Source organism: Trachymyrmex septentrionalis, unplaced genomic scaffold, assembly GCF_001594115.1.
Source record: "Trachymyrmex septentrionalis isolate Tsep2-gDNA-1 unplaced genomic scaffold, Tsep1.0 scaffold80, whole genome shotgun sequence".
Classification (NCBI taxonomy): Eukaryota; Metazoa; Arthropoda; class Insecta; order Hymenoptera; family Formicidae; genus Trachymyrmex; species Trachymyrmex septentrionalis.
Window position 1 is genome coordinate 2073060 of NW_017305988.1, and position 18257 is coordinate 2091316.

General features: G+C 34.0%; 4 protein-coding genes across 6 annotated transcripts in view; 1 reads left to right on the top strand and 3 right to left on the bottom strand.

Moving 5' to 3' along the window:
* LOC108754625 (chitinase-3-like protein 2) overlaps nt 1-2093 on the top strand; it is a 4280-nt gene extending 2187 nt beyond the window's left edge. The window contains exons 3-6 of the mRNA XM_018497061.1: nt 111-392; nt 477-713; nt 790-1213; nt 1332-2093. Coding sequence (XP_018352563.1) covers nt 111-392; nt 477-713; nt 790-1213; nt 1332-1481 — 1093 coding nt within the window. The 3' untranslated portion in view covers nt 1482-2093. The remainder of the gene's footprint in view (nt 1-110; nt 393-476; nt 714-789; nt 1214-1331) is intronic.
* Nucleotides 2094-2333: 240 nt separating this feature from the next.
* Nucleotides 2334-6212, bottom strand: LOC108754627 (signal recognition particle 54 kDa protein). Its single transcript, XM_018497064.1, has 9 exons — nt 6135-6212; nt 5316-5492; nt 4980-5209; nt 4741-4891; nt 4515-4663; nt 4065-4326; nt 3380-3488; nt 3033-3299; nt 2334-2790 (listed from the first exon to the last, which is right to left on the bottom strand). The coding sequence occupies exons 1-9, from the start codon at nt 6210-6212 to the stop codon at nt 2693-2695; spliced, it is 1521 nt and encodes a 506-aa protein (XP_018352566.1). The 3' UTR covers nt 2334-2692.
* A 1154-nt stretch (nt 6213-7366) lies between these two features.
* On the bottom strand, nt 7367-10941 carry LOC108754763 (COP9 signalosome complex subunit 1). 3 transcript variants are annotated; one of them, XM_018497341.1, is made up of 5 exons: nt 10384-10410; nt 10097-10189; nt 8872-9996; nt 8307-8441; nt 7367-8190 (listed from the first exon to the last, which is right to left on the bottom strand). In XM_018497341.1, the coding sequence occupies exons 1-5, from the start codon at nt 10408-10410 to the stop codon at nt 8113-8115; spliced, it is 1458 nt and encodes a 485-aa protein (XP_018352843.1). In that variant the 3' UTR covers nt 7367-8112. The 3 variants fall into 3 exon arrangements, with proteins under 3 accessions (XP_018352843.1, XP_018352844.1, XP_018352845.1); XM_018497342.1 differs by lacking the exon at nt 10384-10410 and adding an exon at nt 10879-10941 and having other exon boundaries at nt 8113-8190; XM_018497343.1 differs by lacking the exon at nt 10384-10410 and adding an exon at nt 10278-10377 and having other exon boundaries at nt 8113-8190.
* A 1818-nt stretch (nt 10942-12759) lies between these two features.
* Nucleotides 12760-18213, bottom strand: LOC108754765 (homeobox protein XHOX-7.1). Its single transcript, XM_018497345.1, is given in 5 exon segments — nt 12760-13066; nt 14159-14713; nt 14715-14794; nt 14797-15545; nt 17858-18213. Coding segments are annotated over 4 exon segments (750 nt in total). The 5' UTR covers nt 14837-15545; nt 17858-18213; the 3' UTR covers nt 12760-12991.
* Nucleotides 18214-18257: the final 44 nt, after the last annotated feature.

Genomic DNA, 18257 nt, shown 5'->3' on the forward strand with positions numbered 1-18257 from the left:
TAGCATTCTGTTAATAAAAATTTGTAACAAACCCTGTACAATCCGATTTTTACATATTTGACTATCCAGCAATCTAAGTGTATGTTATTTGAAATCTATTCTATGTTTAGCCAGGTCCTCGTGTGCTACTATACAATACCGGGGGACCTGAACACGTCGTGGGAGCTCAGTCCGTCGCACATTGACCCTCATATTTGTACGCATATTATCGTGGGTTTTGCGAGCGTGGTGAACAATACGCTCGACATAGGCGACGATGCGCCGGTTTATGAGCGAGTAGTGGCTTTAAAGAATCTCGAACCTAACTTGAAGGTCATGATCAGCGCCGGCGGAAACAATGAGCTCCATAATGGTTTCTCCGAGATGGTAAAAAATCACGCGAATAGAAAAAAGTATGTCCACCATGCTGCTTTCCATTCTTATGTGTGATACATATTCTAGATATACAAATATTATAAACATGTCCCTATGTTCAGGTTTATCCAGTCAGTATTAAACATTACCAAAACCTTCCATTTGGATGGCTTTGACGTTGACTGGGAGTTTCCAGCCTGGTTAGGTGCGGATGAGCGTGAAAAAATACACTTTGCGCAATTATTACAAGAATTACGAAAAGAATTTGATCGTAGTGGACAAAAATTGATTTTAACAGTAGCAGTTGCAGCGCCACAGGCCATTGTGGATCAGAGTTATAGTATTCCTGAAATGGCAGAGTATGTACTGTACAAGAATATAATAATTATCTAGAATATCATAAAATAATATTACAAATTGTGTCATATTTTTCAGGCACATTGACTTTATAAATCTCATGTCATATGATTATCATTTTTACGTTTGGTACTTCCCGGTAACAGATCTGAATGCCCCACTCTTTCCTCGTTGTACAGAAACAGGCTATTTATCCACATTAAATGTGAATTTCTCTGCTCAATACTGGATAGCGAAGGGAATGCCACGTGAGAAAATTGTTATTGGTATACCGGCTTATGGTCACACATACAAACTGGACAATCCAATGAATCATGGTTTACAAGCTCCGGCTAGCGGATTCGGAAAGCTTGGCGTAAAAGGCTTTGTGTCTTATCCTACGATTTGTCAATTTTTAAAATCCGGAGCTGAGAGCGTTTTTAATAAAGAAAGTCATGTGCCATATGCGTTCAAAGACAGGGAATGGATATCTTACGACAATGAGGAAAGCGTTTCTTACAAGGTAACGCGTTTTATATTGTTAACACAACATCAAGCATTCAGCAGATTTGTAAAATCTATCTGTAATGTGTAATGTAACATATAATGATATAAGCTCAATTGAAATGTTTGCATTGTAGAGTATGTGGATTCGTACCAATGGTTTTAAGGGAGCCATGATTCTATCTTTAAACGTTGATGATTGGAACGGCACGTGTTATGGTACAAATGAGACATTTCCTTTGACACGTACCATCTCGAAAGTATTATTTAAGGAGTCAGACAAGTAATAAAATAGGAATACTTTAAATACATACAATCAATGATATAATTATTATTATAAAGCTTAAGACATTTTACATTAAAATGATCCATTCCATCGCATTCCTATTTAATATTACGTGATGTACACTCTACCTCAGTTGCTCAAAGATTCTTTTGTACAACTAAGTTGCTAAAATATTTCAAGCACAGTATTATATGCTGTAATAGGGCATAGCACTTGTACCTGGTTGAGTCGAATAAAAAATATATACGCGCGTTAAATTGTATATTACATAAAAATATACGCGCGCGCGTTTCCTACATATTGTTTATTGCTTCACAAGCAAATGGTATTCGCGAAATAATTTTAAGATATTCTCTATTAAATAATTTTAAAAGGAGACATAACAGCAATGATGAAAAATATAACTATTTCGAAAATGTTATATATTATCCATAATAAATAAGCGTACAACAGTCGTCCGTTTCAGAATAAGACTTTAAATTCGCAAATAGTCAATTTTATTTTTTTAAGTACTGCGTATATAGATAAGATAATTATTATTATAATTATTCAAACCATGTTAACTGATCTCGTTATACCAATGTCATAAAGTATGAAATATATGAAACTGTTTTACCCGAAATTTAAAAACAATTGCATTGCCAATTTTTATTTCTTTATAATAATACATACATTCCTTTATATGAATATTTACATTGATAATTATATACATTTAACATATGTACTTTTTTTATTTAATTACGATAACAATAATATCCAACTGAAACTTTTTCCCATGTAGTTAGAGTATTTAATATTAAAAGAACAACAAAAAGTAACAACAAACTCTTTTATAAATATCTTCTAACAAAATATACGATACAAGGATAGATGAGAGGGCTATGAACAATGTCGAAATAAATTAGCTTTCTCTTATGATACGCATTTCATAGCGTATTTTGATAATTTATTGCATTACATCCAAAGATATTTACGATTCGATGAGCGATTAAAAAAACGATAGAAAGATGTTTATGAATGTACTATCAACGTCGCTGCACATTTTCTTGATTTCATCACTTATAAAACGCATGTGTATGTAAACAAAAAGTTTTTAAATATAATTTCTCCGGTATTGTAGATAAGACAGATACGACAGATAACTTTTTCGTGAGATGTATGTAATGGTATTTAATGTCCTTATCGGCAGTATGCACTGCCCGAAACCTCATCTCAGGATTTACCACCGAAACCTCCCATTAAATTTCCCAATCCACCTGCCGCGCCCTGTTGTAACTGTTTCATTATATTTTGCAATCCTGGCATACCACCTAAAATAATTATAGTAAAGATACACCGTGTTTTTAAAAAATGGTCGAAAGTGAAAAGTTTGAAATAAATTAAGAAACAATACGAAAAGCATTATAATATAATGAGACTGTCCGTATTTTTAAGATATATTACAGCGAATGAAATACTTTAATTTTAATAACAAAATTTATGAAGAACTCTCTTGCATAAAATTGTGCTTAAATCATTAAAATAAGATTTCAATTTGTACAAAATTGCTCACCCATTTGATGTAATACACGTGGATCCATCATTTTAGCCATTTGATGATTCAGTTTTGCCATTTGTGTAGGATTAACGTTTTTCGCCATATCTCCCGCCTTGAACAAACCCTTTATGCCTCCCATTTTCTTAACAACCGCTGCGAATTTTGTATATTGCGTAATTAAATCTTTGACCTCTTTTTCCGTCACACCAGAACCCCTTGCCACTCTCATTATCCTTCCAGGTTGTTTACTGAATAACTTGGCTCCATCTCTACTGTCCAGCTCTGAAATAAAGACGTAAATATTACTGAGAAATTAGATAAATTTTCATGAAAAAAATATAAAGGAAACATTTTAAACAAACCTGAATCGTTCATACTGTCCATAATAGTCATGAGTCGTTTTAATCTTGCCATTGATTCTTGCTCTGTCCCTTTGGACATGAAGTCTTGACTAAATCCAGGAATCATATTCTACATACAATAAAATTTTAAAAGAATATTTTACATTAGTTTTACACACGTGTGTGTGTGTGTGTGTGTGGGGGGGGGGGGCGTGCGCGTGTGCGTACACAGGGTATTTGGAAATTAGTGATAAGTCTTTCGGAACAGAAAACTGTGGACTAAACTGAGAAAAAAAGTTCTCTACCACTTTGCAATTTTCGCAATAGTTAACAAGATATTAATTGCTAAAAATTGCCAAAAATTGGTCTTCAATAATTTTTTACTCAAATACTATCAACTTTACAGAAAAACTGTAAGAGACAAAAATTGTTTATTCTCTTCTCAGAACTCTAAGAATTCTTTTAGAATTTTTTAATACCGTATTTTCTCATATTGGTAAAAATGAGAAAATGTAGTGCTAAAAAGTTGAGCTAAAAAATTCTGAAAAAATTTGTAGAGTTCTACAAGAACAAAATAAACAATCTTTATCTTTTGCAGTTTTTCTGTAAAATTGATAGGATTTGAGTAAAAAATTATTTAAGACCAAAAAATTGGGCACGTTAATCCTACACGCACGCACGCGCGTTATTTTTTAATATTATTTACCATTAGTTGTGAAAATGGTCCCATCTTCATGATATTTTGAAACTGTTCATACATATCTCGTAAAGTAAATTGACCATGTTTGATCTTTTCAAGTAATTCTTCGTTATCGTCCAAGTTGAGTTCATTTACTTTGTCAATAAGACCTTCAATATCTCCCATACCTAGCAACTTGCTAATGAATGGTTTCGTTTTAAATGGTTCTAGGTCGTCTATATGTTCTCCTGTACCAACAAATATTACAGGACTTTGTGTCGCTGCAACACTGAAAAAAAAAAAAATATATATATATAACATTATATATATGTGTATATAATATTATATTAATTATATGAAATTGTTTATGCTAGAAGTATAATGAAATAACTTCACTGTTTAGTTTGCATAAACATATTATAAAAAACAAGAAGTATATAAAAGTGTTAAAATAAAAATTAGAAAAAAAGAACTTACGCTGAAAGTGCTCCACCACCTTTAGCGTGGCCATCTAACTTTGTGATTATGATGGAACCAACGTTAACGCGTTCTTTAAAAGCTTTTGCCTGTGCTTCACACGCTTGACCTATCGTTGCATCCATTACAAAAATTATATTGTCTGGTTGCTGGAATATGCAGACTTAGGATTAAAAAAATTTCTTTTCTCTATGCATTATTTTTTGAAAAAGTGCTATAATTTTACCACAGCATTGGCGACTTGTAACATTTCCTCGAATAATGACTCTTCCTGTTTATGCCTTCCACTTGTATCTACAATAATAATCTCGTATCCTTCCTTCTTGAACATGTCTACACCATCTTGTGCAATTGTTACAGGATCTACTTCTGTATAACTAAATTTAGAAATTGTTAGCATAACACAATAATCTGTAGTAGCATAATAACGTAGGTTGCAATAAATATTTTCTGTTCTTTATTTACCTTCCATAAAATGGTATTCTAGCTTTTGTGGCATTCTGCTTTATCTGATCGTATGCACCAGCACGAAAAGTATCGGCGCATACTAAGCACGCCTTCCAATTTTTCTTAAGATAATGATACGCCAGTTTGGTACAAGTTGTTGTTTTACCTGACCCTTGTAAACCAACAAACATAATTATGTTAGGACGGCCTTTTACTGGTTGATAAGCTTTGACACCAGGATCAATCAACTAAAAAAGAATCGTCGGTTAAAACAACTGTCAGTATATTTACAAATACTGAGGAATACACTTTTAACATTATAAGTTTTTGTAAGAAATCAAATGATATACCAACCTTTACGAGCTCTTTGAAAACTGCACTCTGTATCATCCTCCTTTTATTAATACCACCAGCCATATCATCAAAATCGATAACTTTACGTACATTTTCTCGTAATTTTTTCACTAATCTAATATTTACATCAGCTTCAAGTAATGCTGCACATATCTCTTTCAGCATAGAATTTAAAACCTGTCGAAATATTAGTGTTAATTGATAAAGCTGTATGATACAAATCTAATGTGCTTTCCATTTAATAGCACAAATCAACACAAGTATCATTCTATCTTTTTTCATATTTAAAATATATATTTGTTCCACTTCAACTTATTGCACTATGCACCAGTTTAGAAAGTGTAGAAATAAAAAAAAAATAGGCCTTCTGTGAGTAACAAAGATAGACTGACACTTTTGTCAACTTGTGTCATTGAAATGAAAAACATCCAGTTATATTTAAAAAAAAACAGAATATAATATAAACACTACAATATATAAGAAATCAAGAGTTCTAATCAAATTATTTCTGAAAAATCAATAAAAGGACAATCCTCTAAAATTCATTGTGTCTCTTGATTACAGTATTGTCGACGTTCTCGAACAAATGGAAAATTCAAGCTATGATGTAAACATAAGTTCGACACGTACAACAATATTGTTAGAAATAAATGGAAATTTTCAAGCGCGCTGTCTAAAGATAAGAGAAATAACGTCGAATACGTATAGAGAGGTACGGAATCGTATCATTCTGTTTTTTTTGTTTTTTTTTTGTTTACAAATCATCCTTGAGGAAGTCGTTTCACGCGTTATTGCGGATAGGCTGATAAATAAACTCACTTCTTCGTTGATGACGGTCGCATTGCTGAGCGACCGCAGAGCGGACGTAATCTTACGTCCGAGATCCGCCAACACCATGTTTGGACGTTTACGCGTTCACGTCCAGTCGCAAAAATAATTATGTACTCCGATTAGCGGTTAGGATGTTAATGTATAAAGTCTGTCATCATGTCCCGACTTGGCCAACACAGCATGACGACACATCCGGTCGCGAGATTCGCGAGAACTAAGATACGCGTAGAAGCGACAAACGTGTTCCGATTTTCTCGTGCGATGCGAGTACCTTGATTGTGACTTATCTCCCATTCGCCGTCAATCAGAAGATGCATACGATCTGTTTATATCTGTTTATATATGACCGACGAGATCTCGTATGTTGCCACCGTCCATATCGATTAGATGCACTCGGCGCGATCTGGCGCGATCTACATATATCCCTCCAACTCGCGTTTCCAAGTCAGTCACTTCCGGATACGCGAAATAAATACCTGCTGCACATCGGACGCGATGAAGCGATCTCCAATGAAAGCTCTGCTTTTTCTCACGTGACGAAGCAAAGCAGAGCTCTGTATGGCAGCGCCAGCAGGTATAAATTTAATGGGAAGCGCGCATACGTGTAATTATCCAATGTGGGTAAGTTTATTTTTCCTACAAAAATTACAATTGTAATGGAACAAGAGAAAACCAAAATCCACCAAAATTACTTTTCTCCAAGAGATTAAGGCTTAAATCAGGTTGTAATGCTGTTGAAGAATAACGTAATCTATACCATTCGGTATTTTTTACTCGCACGTATATAAAACATTTTTATTTGATAAATATTAAAACATCACACATTTATAAAAAAAAAAATTGCAAATTTTACTTCTTTTATTGAATTAGGAAATACGAGAAAATAAAACAAATTGTATAAGGATGATAGATTTGCATAAAGCTGTTAACGCAATAAATTTATTTATAATTATTCTAAATCTTAATAGAGTATATTAAAGTCTTAGGTTTATTCGCATCGCTTGTATACAGAGGAACTTAAGATTTATGATTTTTTAAATATAATTTTGTTGCAAAAGACCACATTGCATTAATTAATCAGGAAATTAGTTTTACAATTTCCTCTTTTATGATTTTATTATTATTAATCATACTGGAGATAAAGTCACTTTATTCTTTTAAAACAACGCAACATAGCAATAATATACATAAGTCAATAAAAAAGAAACAGGAGAGTCCTATAAAAATTTGAATATATTTATCTAATTTACATCTGATCTCTCATCACCTTCAAATTTCTTTCTAATTTTATATAGCGATTCCACTGCTTTCATAATGCACTCTGGAATCTTTGTCTGAAAGCACCTTTTACGATTCACTCTGAATGTCCTTAATTACATCCAAGTTTTAAATTCTTGCATCTTCACGCGAGCACCTCAAAATGTTGCAATTAAAAAAAATCTGCGTTTATTGGCTGACTGGCAGAAACAAATTCTTGGTGCATGATCTTCTTAATTGTTGAAAAAACAATTAAGATTCTTGTTATTTTTCACAATAAAATTGAAACTCAAGAAGCGGCGTTTCGATCAAGAATCAAGAATATTCCAGGCTAAATCACAAAAGATGTTTAACATAATTTGAGATAAAGATTTCTAAAGGACGTTTGAGGCATGATGAAAGTAATGAGATCAATGTACACTACTTTGAAGGGAATGTGGATTCCAAATATAAATTATGTAAATATTCAAATTTTTATAAGTCTGATTTCTTTTTGATTAACTCGTATGTGTGTGTATATGTGTGTATGTGTACATGTGTTATATATTATACATATGTTGAAAATGAGGTACAGGTCATTGACTTTGCAGAAATAACGCAATGTCGAATGTGATAGTGAAATCTTATCTTCTCATACCTAGATGGACATGGCAGTTGAAAGAGAGACACGCATATAAATTTGCTTTTTCCAGTTAACGCGCATACAGTTTCAATTTTTTACAGCTAAAGTGCCATTTCCAGGTGCTACTGACATTTCACCTCCTTGTGTACTGTCCCGTTGAGGACTCTATCATGACAAAAACATTTTTAAATAGAACGATAAGCAAGATATTTTTTGATGAAGTTTATATAGTTGATATACTAACAATGAGAAAACATAATTGCAAAAAAAGTATACTTCACCTTCACGTGAATATGCTGTTTTAACATCGCAGCTCTTAAGATCAACATACGAGTACGCCTCTGATAATCTTTTCCAACACTCATAGATTTTTCAAAAGTAGTGCTACGTTGATCGACATCTTTTGCGTATAAAATCTGTAATAATTATATCAATTGCACAATTAAATCTATATACTTCCTAATAATTGATTACAATACATACTCTCACATAATTTATAAATATCTAAAGATACCTATGCATAGGAGCATCAAGCGTTAGATCATGTGTACAATGATATATTTATTAAATAAATAATAATTTTACTGAAATGCATTGAATTTAATGCGCACTGCTAGGGGTGGAATATAATGTAAATAAATTGAATTTTTAGTATTATATATATTACGACAATATATATCAGAACATAACCATTGTTAATTTATCTTTTGCATTAAGAAGCTGAAATTTTAGAAGATTTATAATCATGCGCAATGCTCAAGTTTCTGGATAGATACTTGATGCTCCCATGTAATGGTACTTTGAGAAAAATAAAATGTTATATGTAAATCAAGTGCAGCCTCTCACCTTGTTGTGTGAATCTATACGAGCCTGAATCTGACCGTCGAGAATAAGTTGCATGAGTTCGTCTTCTAATTCAGATACAGTTCTATTGAATGCGGTCGCCATTCTTCTCATGTCTGCACTTAAGTAAGGACTAAAATATTGTATCAAGGCTCTATTTCGAATTTGTGTATACAACAGGTTTACATGAGGTGCTATGTACATATCCAAGAGAATATTATCCTTTATCTCATCGAGCAATTTCAAACAGGATGCATATTTTGATTCATAAAATTTGAAAATTATATCTCGGAGTTGTGGTTCTAATTCTAGAAATAATTTGAAGGAACTACTAAATATAACTTGTTTTTGTAATTCGTGTCTATCAAAAGTTGCTAAAGCACAAAGTCCTCCATAAAGAGCTACATTTCCAGGGGACAGCAATTCAGGGCAGTCGCAATGATCTAAAGACGCTTGTAAAAAATGTTTTGCGGCCATTTTATATTTTCTTGTTGCCAATTCTGCCAAGCCCGCTGCCACTTTTAACTTTGTGACTATCGCTTGATTGTTGTCTTTACCGTGCAGTTCTGGAAAGTCTGGTGTACTTTCAGCCTTGGTGACATAACTAAGTACATGAGACCAATTTTGTAGATAAACAGAAACTTTGATTACATTCAAACACATGTTCACAACATGCTTGCCGCTAGTACAGTAATCCCTTGCTCTAGAGTAACATTTTAAAGCATGAACGAGATCGCCACAATTCAAGTAGTGATCTCCCAAATCATCGTGACCTCTTCGTATGCTCTCCTTGATAGAGTTGCTCTTGTAATTTTTCAAATCAGTATCGAACTTTTCTAATTTAAGAGCAGCCTTCTTAGATCGAGTCTCTACCCATGTCTGATCCAGTGTTGGCATATCCTGAGAGGTTGACTGTGCCGCTATATCTGGTAATCCAGGAGTATAGCCCATAGCTTCCACAAGCTTTTTATGCAACATTATATAAAGTCCAACGTTGTATGTAGTCATCACATAAGTAATTGCCATCTTTAATGCTTCTATTCGTAACGATGGACAATGATCAGCGATATATATAAGCCTGTGTAGTTTTGCGAGTCCAGTATAGCTATTGGCATATACTTCCAAGTCCTGATGAAACAGTAAGAAAACAATCATAGAATAAAATTGAATTTCTATGATTAACAAATATAGAATTGTTTTTATATTGAAAACCGATCTTTATACGTACTAGCGTCGGGTTTTCTACTATATATGGTTCTTCTTCAGCATTATCATTATCCTCTGTAGGAGCATCAACCTGCATTGGCTCCACGACATTTTGCTGCAAATAATAAGATAAAAGATAAACTATTCAGCTTACGGGAGTATTTCAATCGAGAGGAATGAAGAAACGACAAAGAGATACGTGCGAGTGTGAAGATTTGCTCTGGATAACCCCCAAAACAGTTATTCCCTCTCGAGTCGCGTGCGATCTCAAAGAGAATCGCTCACGTCCGATCTCGATGGGATATTTACCTGAACGTCGTGAACTTGCAGCGGCATCGTTAGCCTTATCCGTTATATTGAAACAATAACTCTACGTACAGCTATCGGTGACAGACAGAATCGGACAGAATTATACCGCTCGTGAAGGAACGAAATCTTCACCGCGTACTATATATATCAATCAAATACGAAGCACGCATACACGTATGTACGTACACGCGGAACGTATAAACTATAGACCATGGTACAAACTAGTATAGACATAAGTATGTATAACCAGTAGGGACACTTTCGTGTTGGCACGTTTGATCAACGTGCCGGTCACGTGATCATTCGCTATCTAATGTAGGACCGAATAGAAGGTGTCCTATCTATTCTTTCCAGAGATACTTGTAAAATTGTTTATGTACATACACGCATAAATGCCTAACTATCCGAAGTTGCACGAGTATCGGAGCACATAAAAGAAGAAGAAGGAAGGTATGAGAAGTCACAAAAAGGATAGCCAAGTGTTTGTATATATACGTTTCTGTCGTCTTGCATTTCATTAGATCCGGCTCAAAACGAACACGCAATTTTTCACGGAATGTTCCTACTAGTTATGCTGTGGTATAAAATCTGTTCGTGCTTTTTGCAGCGCTTTCTCTCTTTTCAACGCTCAAATATATATATCTAGTTTTAAGTTCAAAATTTTTGGGGATTTCAAGCAACGCAAACAGACCTATAGATTCTAACTAGAGTCGTGACATGGAAAGTCGCACGTTGATTGGTCCGCCATTTTCAGGAATTCCCGCCTTATATTTGCGTACCCATTATTCGCGTTACTTTAAATTTCAACGATATGATCAAAATTAGAGATTTTAAAGATATAAACAAATAAATTTCTTTACATTTCGTATTGAAATAATGTATGAGAGAAGAATTGTTTAATTTAACGCTTTCTTTTTACAAAATTATCTTGAAAATTTAAAGATTAGATTGTATATTTTGAAACGAAGTTTAAAATTACAAAAGCGAATCAGTTTATTGGAATATTTATAATTTCATTAGTATTAGATTTACCTAGTAAATTTACTCAGTTCTGTAACTTTCACACGGTTCAAGATACATAATTGGTATACATACTCTGGTACGTAAAGAAAAAAAAATAAAATTTTTTTTATACTTTTAACATTTATTTTACAAATTATTATGCATCGCCATTAGTTTAAGCATTAGGTTGAGTGAAGATCCTCTAATAAAAGTCACGATACGAGCCGATTTGTTCAATTTTCAAACAGTGCACGACATCGCTAGAAGGAGACAGTAAAATTCAATTACTCATATTTAAAAAAACCACATCAAATAGGCTAAAAGGTGCAATATGATGAGATTTTTCAGTGAAAAATTGTTACCTTTTTTTAATAAATATCTGATGGGATGATGCCTTGAATGTGAGTTCCTATAATTATGGGCTTCAGCCGAGATGAAAATTAATAAATTTTGTGATAGTTCTCAAACCTTGCTGACGATAACTATTTGATATCCTCTTTTTCCCAAAAATTTATATAAAGAAAAGAAGAATTTTTTTCAGAATTAATTATCTGTGTTTGTTAGACGTTTTTAGGCAGTACATACAAAAGACTACATCCTACAAGATGTCTTTATGAAGACATACGTCCATGTATGATAAACGCGTTGTTTGGACGTCCACGATGTCAAATTATTACTTCACGAGACAGAAAAATACGATGTGCATTACTCCTATCACCGACAAGATACTATTAATGACCGATATCCTTATGGGAGTTCGCGTCCTTGTGAATATTAAAGTGATTAAGAGTTAAAAACTGATAATATTGTACTTATTTTATAATTTATTAGTTTATAGATGTATTTATGCATTTAAAACTCAATAATACTCAATTTTTCTTTAAAATTGTGATTTTGTGTTATTGTCAAAGTTTGATTATCAACAGAGATGATAACTGTAGAAAAAAAATTGTAATTTTTCTACAATATATATTATATATAGGATATTATAGCTTTACAAATATGCATATTTATTTATGGAACATTTATGTAATAAAAAATCATGAATTTAATAATATATAAACCAAATATTTTTGTTAATAATATAATATTATAGCATATTTATATCAATTGTCGATAATGTCAGCGTTCTTCAATTACCTCCGGGCCCTTTTTATACCGCCGAAAATTTGCCCAGATCTTTAATCTTATCGGTGCTTCTATTCTTCATATTATACATTTATTCTGAAAAAATTTCTTTATAATGTTTCTCTTTGGAATTTTCTTATCATCGCGAGATTATTTACTGACGTGTTTCAATGATTTATAACGATTCAAGACTTCCTCTATCGAACGTTGTAAGAACTTTTTCTGTTAGGCGCTAACATATGATTTTCAATGATCGCACATTTAGATATCATTGCGTGGACTTAATTTCTCGCGTGATTGGAAATAATCGTAATAATTTGGCGCTAAAATTGTATATAAATAAGTTTATTTACAGTACAGTGATCGAAAGGCACGAAATAAATAGCCGAAAGTCGAGTTGCTCGAAATAATTGTGATTTAAATTCGGTACATTGTCGAATCCTCCTCGATCTAAATGTTGGTTTCCATTGTTGTCGAATCATCGCGCTGTTATCGTGGAGTTTAACAATTCCCGTTTCTGTCTTGCTCGACGATTTTGAAACCAGATCTTGATCTGCGAACACAATAATAAGTTCAAATTTCGATAATCTTCATCAATATCGCGCAACGTCTCTATTTACTAGCAACAGAACAAGATAAGGACGGAAGTACAGACAGTCAATTCTACTAAACAGCGATTGGTCAGTTAAAGGCCGATTGAATAATTGGCGCTGGTGAAACCGGTCCGTATTGTTATGATGCATAGAACGCGGCAATGCTTGAAATTGACGCGAGAGCAATTCAATTTATCGTTTTTCCATAAAAGCGAAAGAGAATGGACGCGTTAAAGTTAACAAAGCGTCTAGTCTCTGCTCGCCGCGAGCAAATGAACATAATTGGTTGTTAACTATAGATCCAACCAATCATATTCAATCGCTCGGTAAGCCTCTCTGCTTTGCCGTCTTGAATTCGCCCATTTTTTCGCTTTTATGGAAAAGTGATTGGCTACTGCGCTAATTTGCGCTTCGCGGCAGACGTTATGATTCCTGCAGACAGAACGCGGTAACGCTCATTCAGAAGAATATTTATTTTGCAATCGTTAGAAATTTTCTTAGCTGACTTAGAGACTATTTCCTAGATCTACAAATATAATCCAATCGGCACAGAACGTTTATTAAAGCATTGTCCAAGCAAAACAACAAGTCACTATGATATCACACAAAATGACTCTAAAATGATCATTAAAAGTCATTCTTTAATCGTTTCCGATTCATTTTAATATCACTTTGACGTTATTGTGACTTGTTGTTCTGCTTGAATGGACTTCTGCTAAACGCAGCCAATGTTAAATACGTTTGTTTTTTTATTGCTGTACTGAACTGCACTAAAATTTTCTTTCTCGCTTTGGCTAAATATTAAGTATATAATTCATTTTATTTTATTTTAAATAACTAAAGAGTCTATACCAATTTAATTATAAAAAAAAAAAATAGATCTAATATCATATTATTTTAAAGGTATTTTAATTCTCTTTACAATTATACACCTTGTTTTCTTTATTTAGGAAAGTTCTTTCTTAAGAAGTTCGCATTTAAAAGTCTTAAATATAAAAAATTGTGGATTGAGTCAACTATAATCAAAAGAAAAATCCTCGCAACCGACATACTTTGTTCTGCGGCAGTCGTAATGTTGTGGACATCTCGACGACGTCGGTCCTGGATAAGTAAGCACCCTTTTTGTATTTCTCCTCTAATATCTGCAACTGTGACGAGGAGAACGGGATGCGAGGATGATCGCCTGCTTGTCGCTTGACCCGTCTTTCAGCGAGAGACCTCCTAGGTAATCTCGGAGGTCTGTACCGAGTGTACTGAAGCCACGTGAGATCGGTCCACCGTGTAGTGCTCTCGCCGATGTGGTCACCGTTTCGCTGTCGCTCCGCGACGATGGGAACATACGGCGCGTTGCGCTTTTCCGGCTCGCCCGCACGTTCCAACGTCCGTTTCTCAGCCTTCGTTCCTCCCCGGGAATCGCACTCCGGAGACTCGCGCTGTTTTCGCGCGTCGACGTCGGCACCCGGGAGTTCCTCCGCGAGTATACGGGCTATGCTGAAGTCCGTGTTTCTTGTCCGCAAGCCTTGTGCTTCGCTCGTCATCCCGAGAGTCTCACTAAATCCTCCAAAGGACGAACCCTTCGCTATATATACATACATACATACGTACGTATTTCGGGGTACGAGTGGCCGAATGCACACGCTTGAACCCCGTGGGGCACGTACCCCTCTTCTTCTTCCTTTTTTTTTTGCGAGACGCATCCTCTTTTGCGGGCAGATCCAAATTAGACGCATAGTTGCACCGCACGATCGTTATCGCGCTGCTCGCACGACGGGGGCCACGCTTCTGTGTATTTACTACCTGTCCCATTGTTGCGGCATGCTCTTATACCAGTGTATTATCTGCGATCTGACCACATCTTCGGGATACTTACTACTGGGTAATAACAATGTAATTGATACTCTGTAGCAAGGGAAATGGGTCGCTGATGTAGAGTAGGAAACGGATCGGGGGATCGAGAGTCCCGATTTCTATAGGGCAGATGTCCTGACGCACTGAGGCCTGTATAATTAAAAAGCCACAGGGGTCATCTTAATCCGGTAATATATCCGTCTCATTGATGTAAATATTGAACAACGTGCGGGGAACATGGTCCGGGTATATTGTTACACTACACACGTGATCTTTCTCTCTCTTTCTCTCTCTTTCTCTCTCTTTCTTCCTGTCTATCTGTGCTCTTATGTCAGATGATACACGAGTGGATCAAGAAACCGTTGCATTGTATTACTGCTTGCTCGGAAATTTGCAATTTCGAAACCTGTCGTCATTTTTTTTTTTTACTTCGTATCTTCGTTCTGGGAACCTTCCTAGGAAGAACCAAATCTATTAAAATCGGACAATGCTAATTTATCGTTATATTTATCATCATACTTCGTTAATAGATTTACATCACAGCCTCTTCTTTTTTCTTGTTTCGTCGAATTTCGGTTGAGGTAATATTTTCTGCAACAAGTTGTTTACAAATTTCAGGATGCTAATAATATCGAATAGACGATTTGATTTAATTTGGAGAAATTAGTATTATTTCAGTTTAACTGTGTCGCAAATTACTGAAAAGTGATCGCAGTCACATTATCTGAGAAAAATTTATTTAAATACATAGACGTATTATTCCAGTATCTGACTTTAATCGTAAATAGCGCTTCTCTTATTTCATTGATTTATATTCATTACATCTTCTTCTTGTGAAAGAGATCTGACATCACAGACTTCTCAGTAGTAGAAACTTAATAGTTATAATTAATAGTGAAAGCAATCGATGAAGGAGGGTAAAAAAAGCGAAAAAAGAAATGAGCTCATCTATCAGTTTTTACAGATCAAAACTTTCAAAAAACTTTCTGCATGCAGAAAACGAAGTTATACATTACGTAATCACAGGAATGAACTTCGCCACATATCTTACTTATTTAGCTTTCTATTGATAAAATTAGCATTTTCGATAAACTTGGCTATCTGGAATTAATTCAATGAGCTAAACGTTAGCGATATGCTTAGCTCGCTTTAGTTAATTCCAGATAGTCAAGTCTGTTGAAAACAGATGTTGCAAAGTGTCAAAATAAATTTTGTTGCTATAAAAAAGATGTAGCAGAATGCAACATCTTTTTTATGCTGAAATACGATAGCAGATTAGAAGAATTGAGAAAAATCTGAAACAATTAAATGTCTCATTTAAATAGTTGCAAAATAAGACAGACTCTTCCTCCAATCTGTTGCTGACGATCCGTTTTTGTCATAATTGCATTCTTTTTTTCTATACTATAATTTATTTTTCCTTGATTTGAATTTGCACCTAAAATTTTATTAAACTACTTATCTTTTGTAAGCGCGCAAAGATCGGGAAAATTATTCTGTTTTTGTACGTCAACGTTCCGCACGAATAATGATAATGATAAAGAAATACATTTGTTTTGCTATTTGTTTAAAAGTAATGAAAGGACAGATAAAGACGCAATTTACATATCAAGCGTGCGCATAATAGATTATATCCTTCAAATTATTATCGTCACGCAAATGAACTGTTCGTTTTATCAATTAAATCAAACGTAATTATAGTATTTCGTATTATATGCTGTGTGGTATTATATACTTATATTTTTATAATACCGATATTTTCTAACAATTTTCAGAAACGAAGGTTATCGGAGGTAGAATATTACTTAGTATGTTACATATATCTAACTGAAATTTTCATAATGCCGGTAAACATAGAGGAAAGGCCCCTATTATGAGATACCGAGTTTATTTTGGGTAAATACTAGAAATCTGTAGGCAGAACTTTTGAAAATAATAGGTCATTTTGAAGGGAATTTAATAAGCTTTAAGATAACGTTACATAAAATTTAATTCAAATTCCATTTTTTTTTTAAATTAAAGAAAAATGTAAAAAGTGAGCAAATTGCAAAGTCAAAAAATTGTGCTCCTAATATACGCCCCGAGAAATCGATAGTAAAACACAAAGTATATGCAGTATTGCAATTAAAAAATTTTATTTATTATTTCTAAAATACAAACAAACACAGCCGGCGCGCGCGAAAAATGTGCATGCGATAGATTATAGAACTCATTTTCAGAACTCGTTTTCAGATAGCTGGAATCAAGCATCGCAGATGTAGGCACTCGACGTTCATTTCGGTTATCTTTGTTATTATTGTACAATAACATTTATAACGATTTTCACTGTAATATATGTATAGGAGCATGGATTATTTCAAATTCAATTATTAGGAATATCCTGGGTATCTCATATTACGATTTCCACACCTTATGGTTTTACGATCATCAAATCTAAGTTCTGTAATTAAACAATTCAACATATCCCGCATTTTTATATTAGTACGACTCTATCACTACATGAAGAATTTATCACCAAATATTTATTTATTAAATAATAAACAAGGTTTAAATGCTCATCTCGATGAAACGGAGATATCGAAATTTTAAAATCTTGTTTTACAACGATTACAAGCATGATCTAATAATGAATTTTCTGTTAAATAGTTTTCAATCCAAGAGCAATAAATTCATGGTGGATAACCAATAGATAAGATTTATTAGTTTAGCAGAAACGCCGCTATCTCATAATAGGGGGCTTTTCTTTATAATTTATTAGTATTACTTCTCATATATATGTAAAGCAAATTATAAATAATACTTAAAAAATATCGATACTATCGATTTCATACATTTAGTAACCGAAATAAAAGTAAAGCAAGTGGTAAGTACGCAAATCTACGTAAATATCCTATTGAACTTACCGGTTACGGTATATAAGTTAACGATTTACGGCCTGCATAAAAAAAAAAAAATAGAAATGGATAGAAACCAATCCTAATAAAGGCTGTCTGGCTGTGTTCCAAAGTTCATTGCCAGCGCTGAAAATCTACAGTTTACGTACACATTTTCAGCACTGGCAGTGAATTTTGGAATACAGTCTAGATAGGATAAGAGCTCGTAGTGGAAGGAACTCCAGGTCTGTTCTTTTTAACTAAAACGTTTTGCGCAATTCATCTTTTCACTTTCTCTCTCCAAAGGGCGGAAAGAAAGGAAGATAAATCGTGCGCGAACTTTAGCTAAAAGGAACAGACCTCCATGAGGTAGGATTAGGTTAGGTAAATTAATCCGGACGGAGGGAAAGAACAGTAGAAGGGGCGGGGC

What these genes read in the sequence shown, in the direction of transcription:
- LOC108754763 (XM_018497341.1), bottom strand. Translation starts at nt 10,410, where the DNA reads ATGCCGCTGCAAGTTCACGACGTTCAG. An exon ending in TAGTAGAAAACCCGACGCTA is followed by an intron (nt 9,997 to 10,096) that starts GTACGTATAAAG and finishes CTGTTTCATCAG; the next exon opens with GACTTGGAAGTATATGCCAA. An exon ending in GTATAGATTCACACAACAAG is followed by an intron (nt 8,442 to 8,871) that starts GTGAGAGGCTGC and finishes TAATTATTACAG; the next exon opens with ATTTTATACGCAAAAGATGT.
- LOC108754627 (XM_018497064.1), bottom strand. Translation starts at nt 6,212, where the DNA reads ATGGTGTTGGCGGATCTCGGACGTAAGATTACGTCCGCTCTGCGGTCG. An exon ending in GACCATTTTCACAACTAATG is followed by an intron (nt 3,489 to 4,064) that starts GTAAATAATATT and finishes TATTGTATGTAG; the next exon opens with AATATGATTCCTGGATTTAG. An exon ending in ACGTGTATTACATCAAATGG is followed by an intron (nt 2,791 to 3,032) that starts GTGAGCAATTTT and finishes TAATTATTTTAG; the next exon opens with GTGGTATGCCAGGATTGCAA.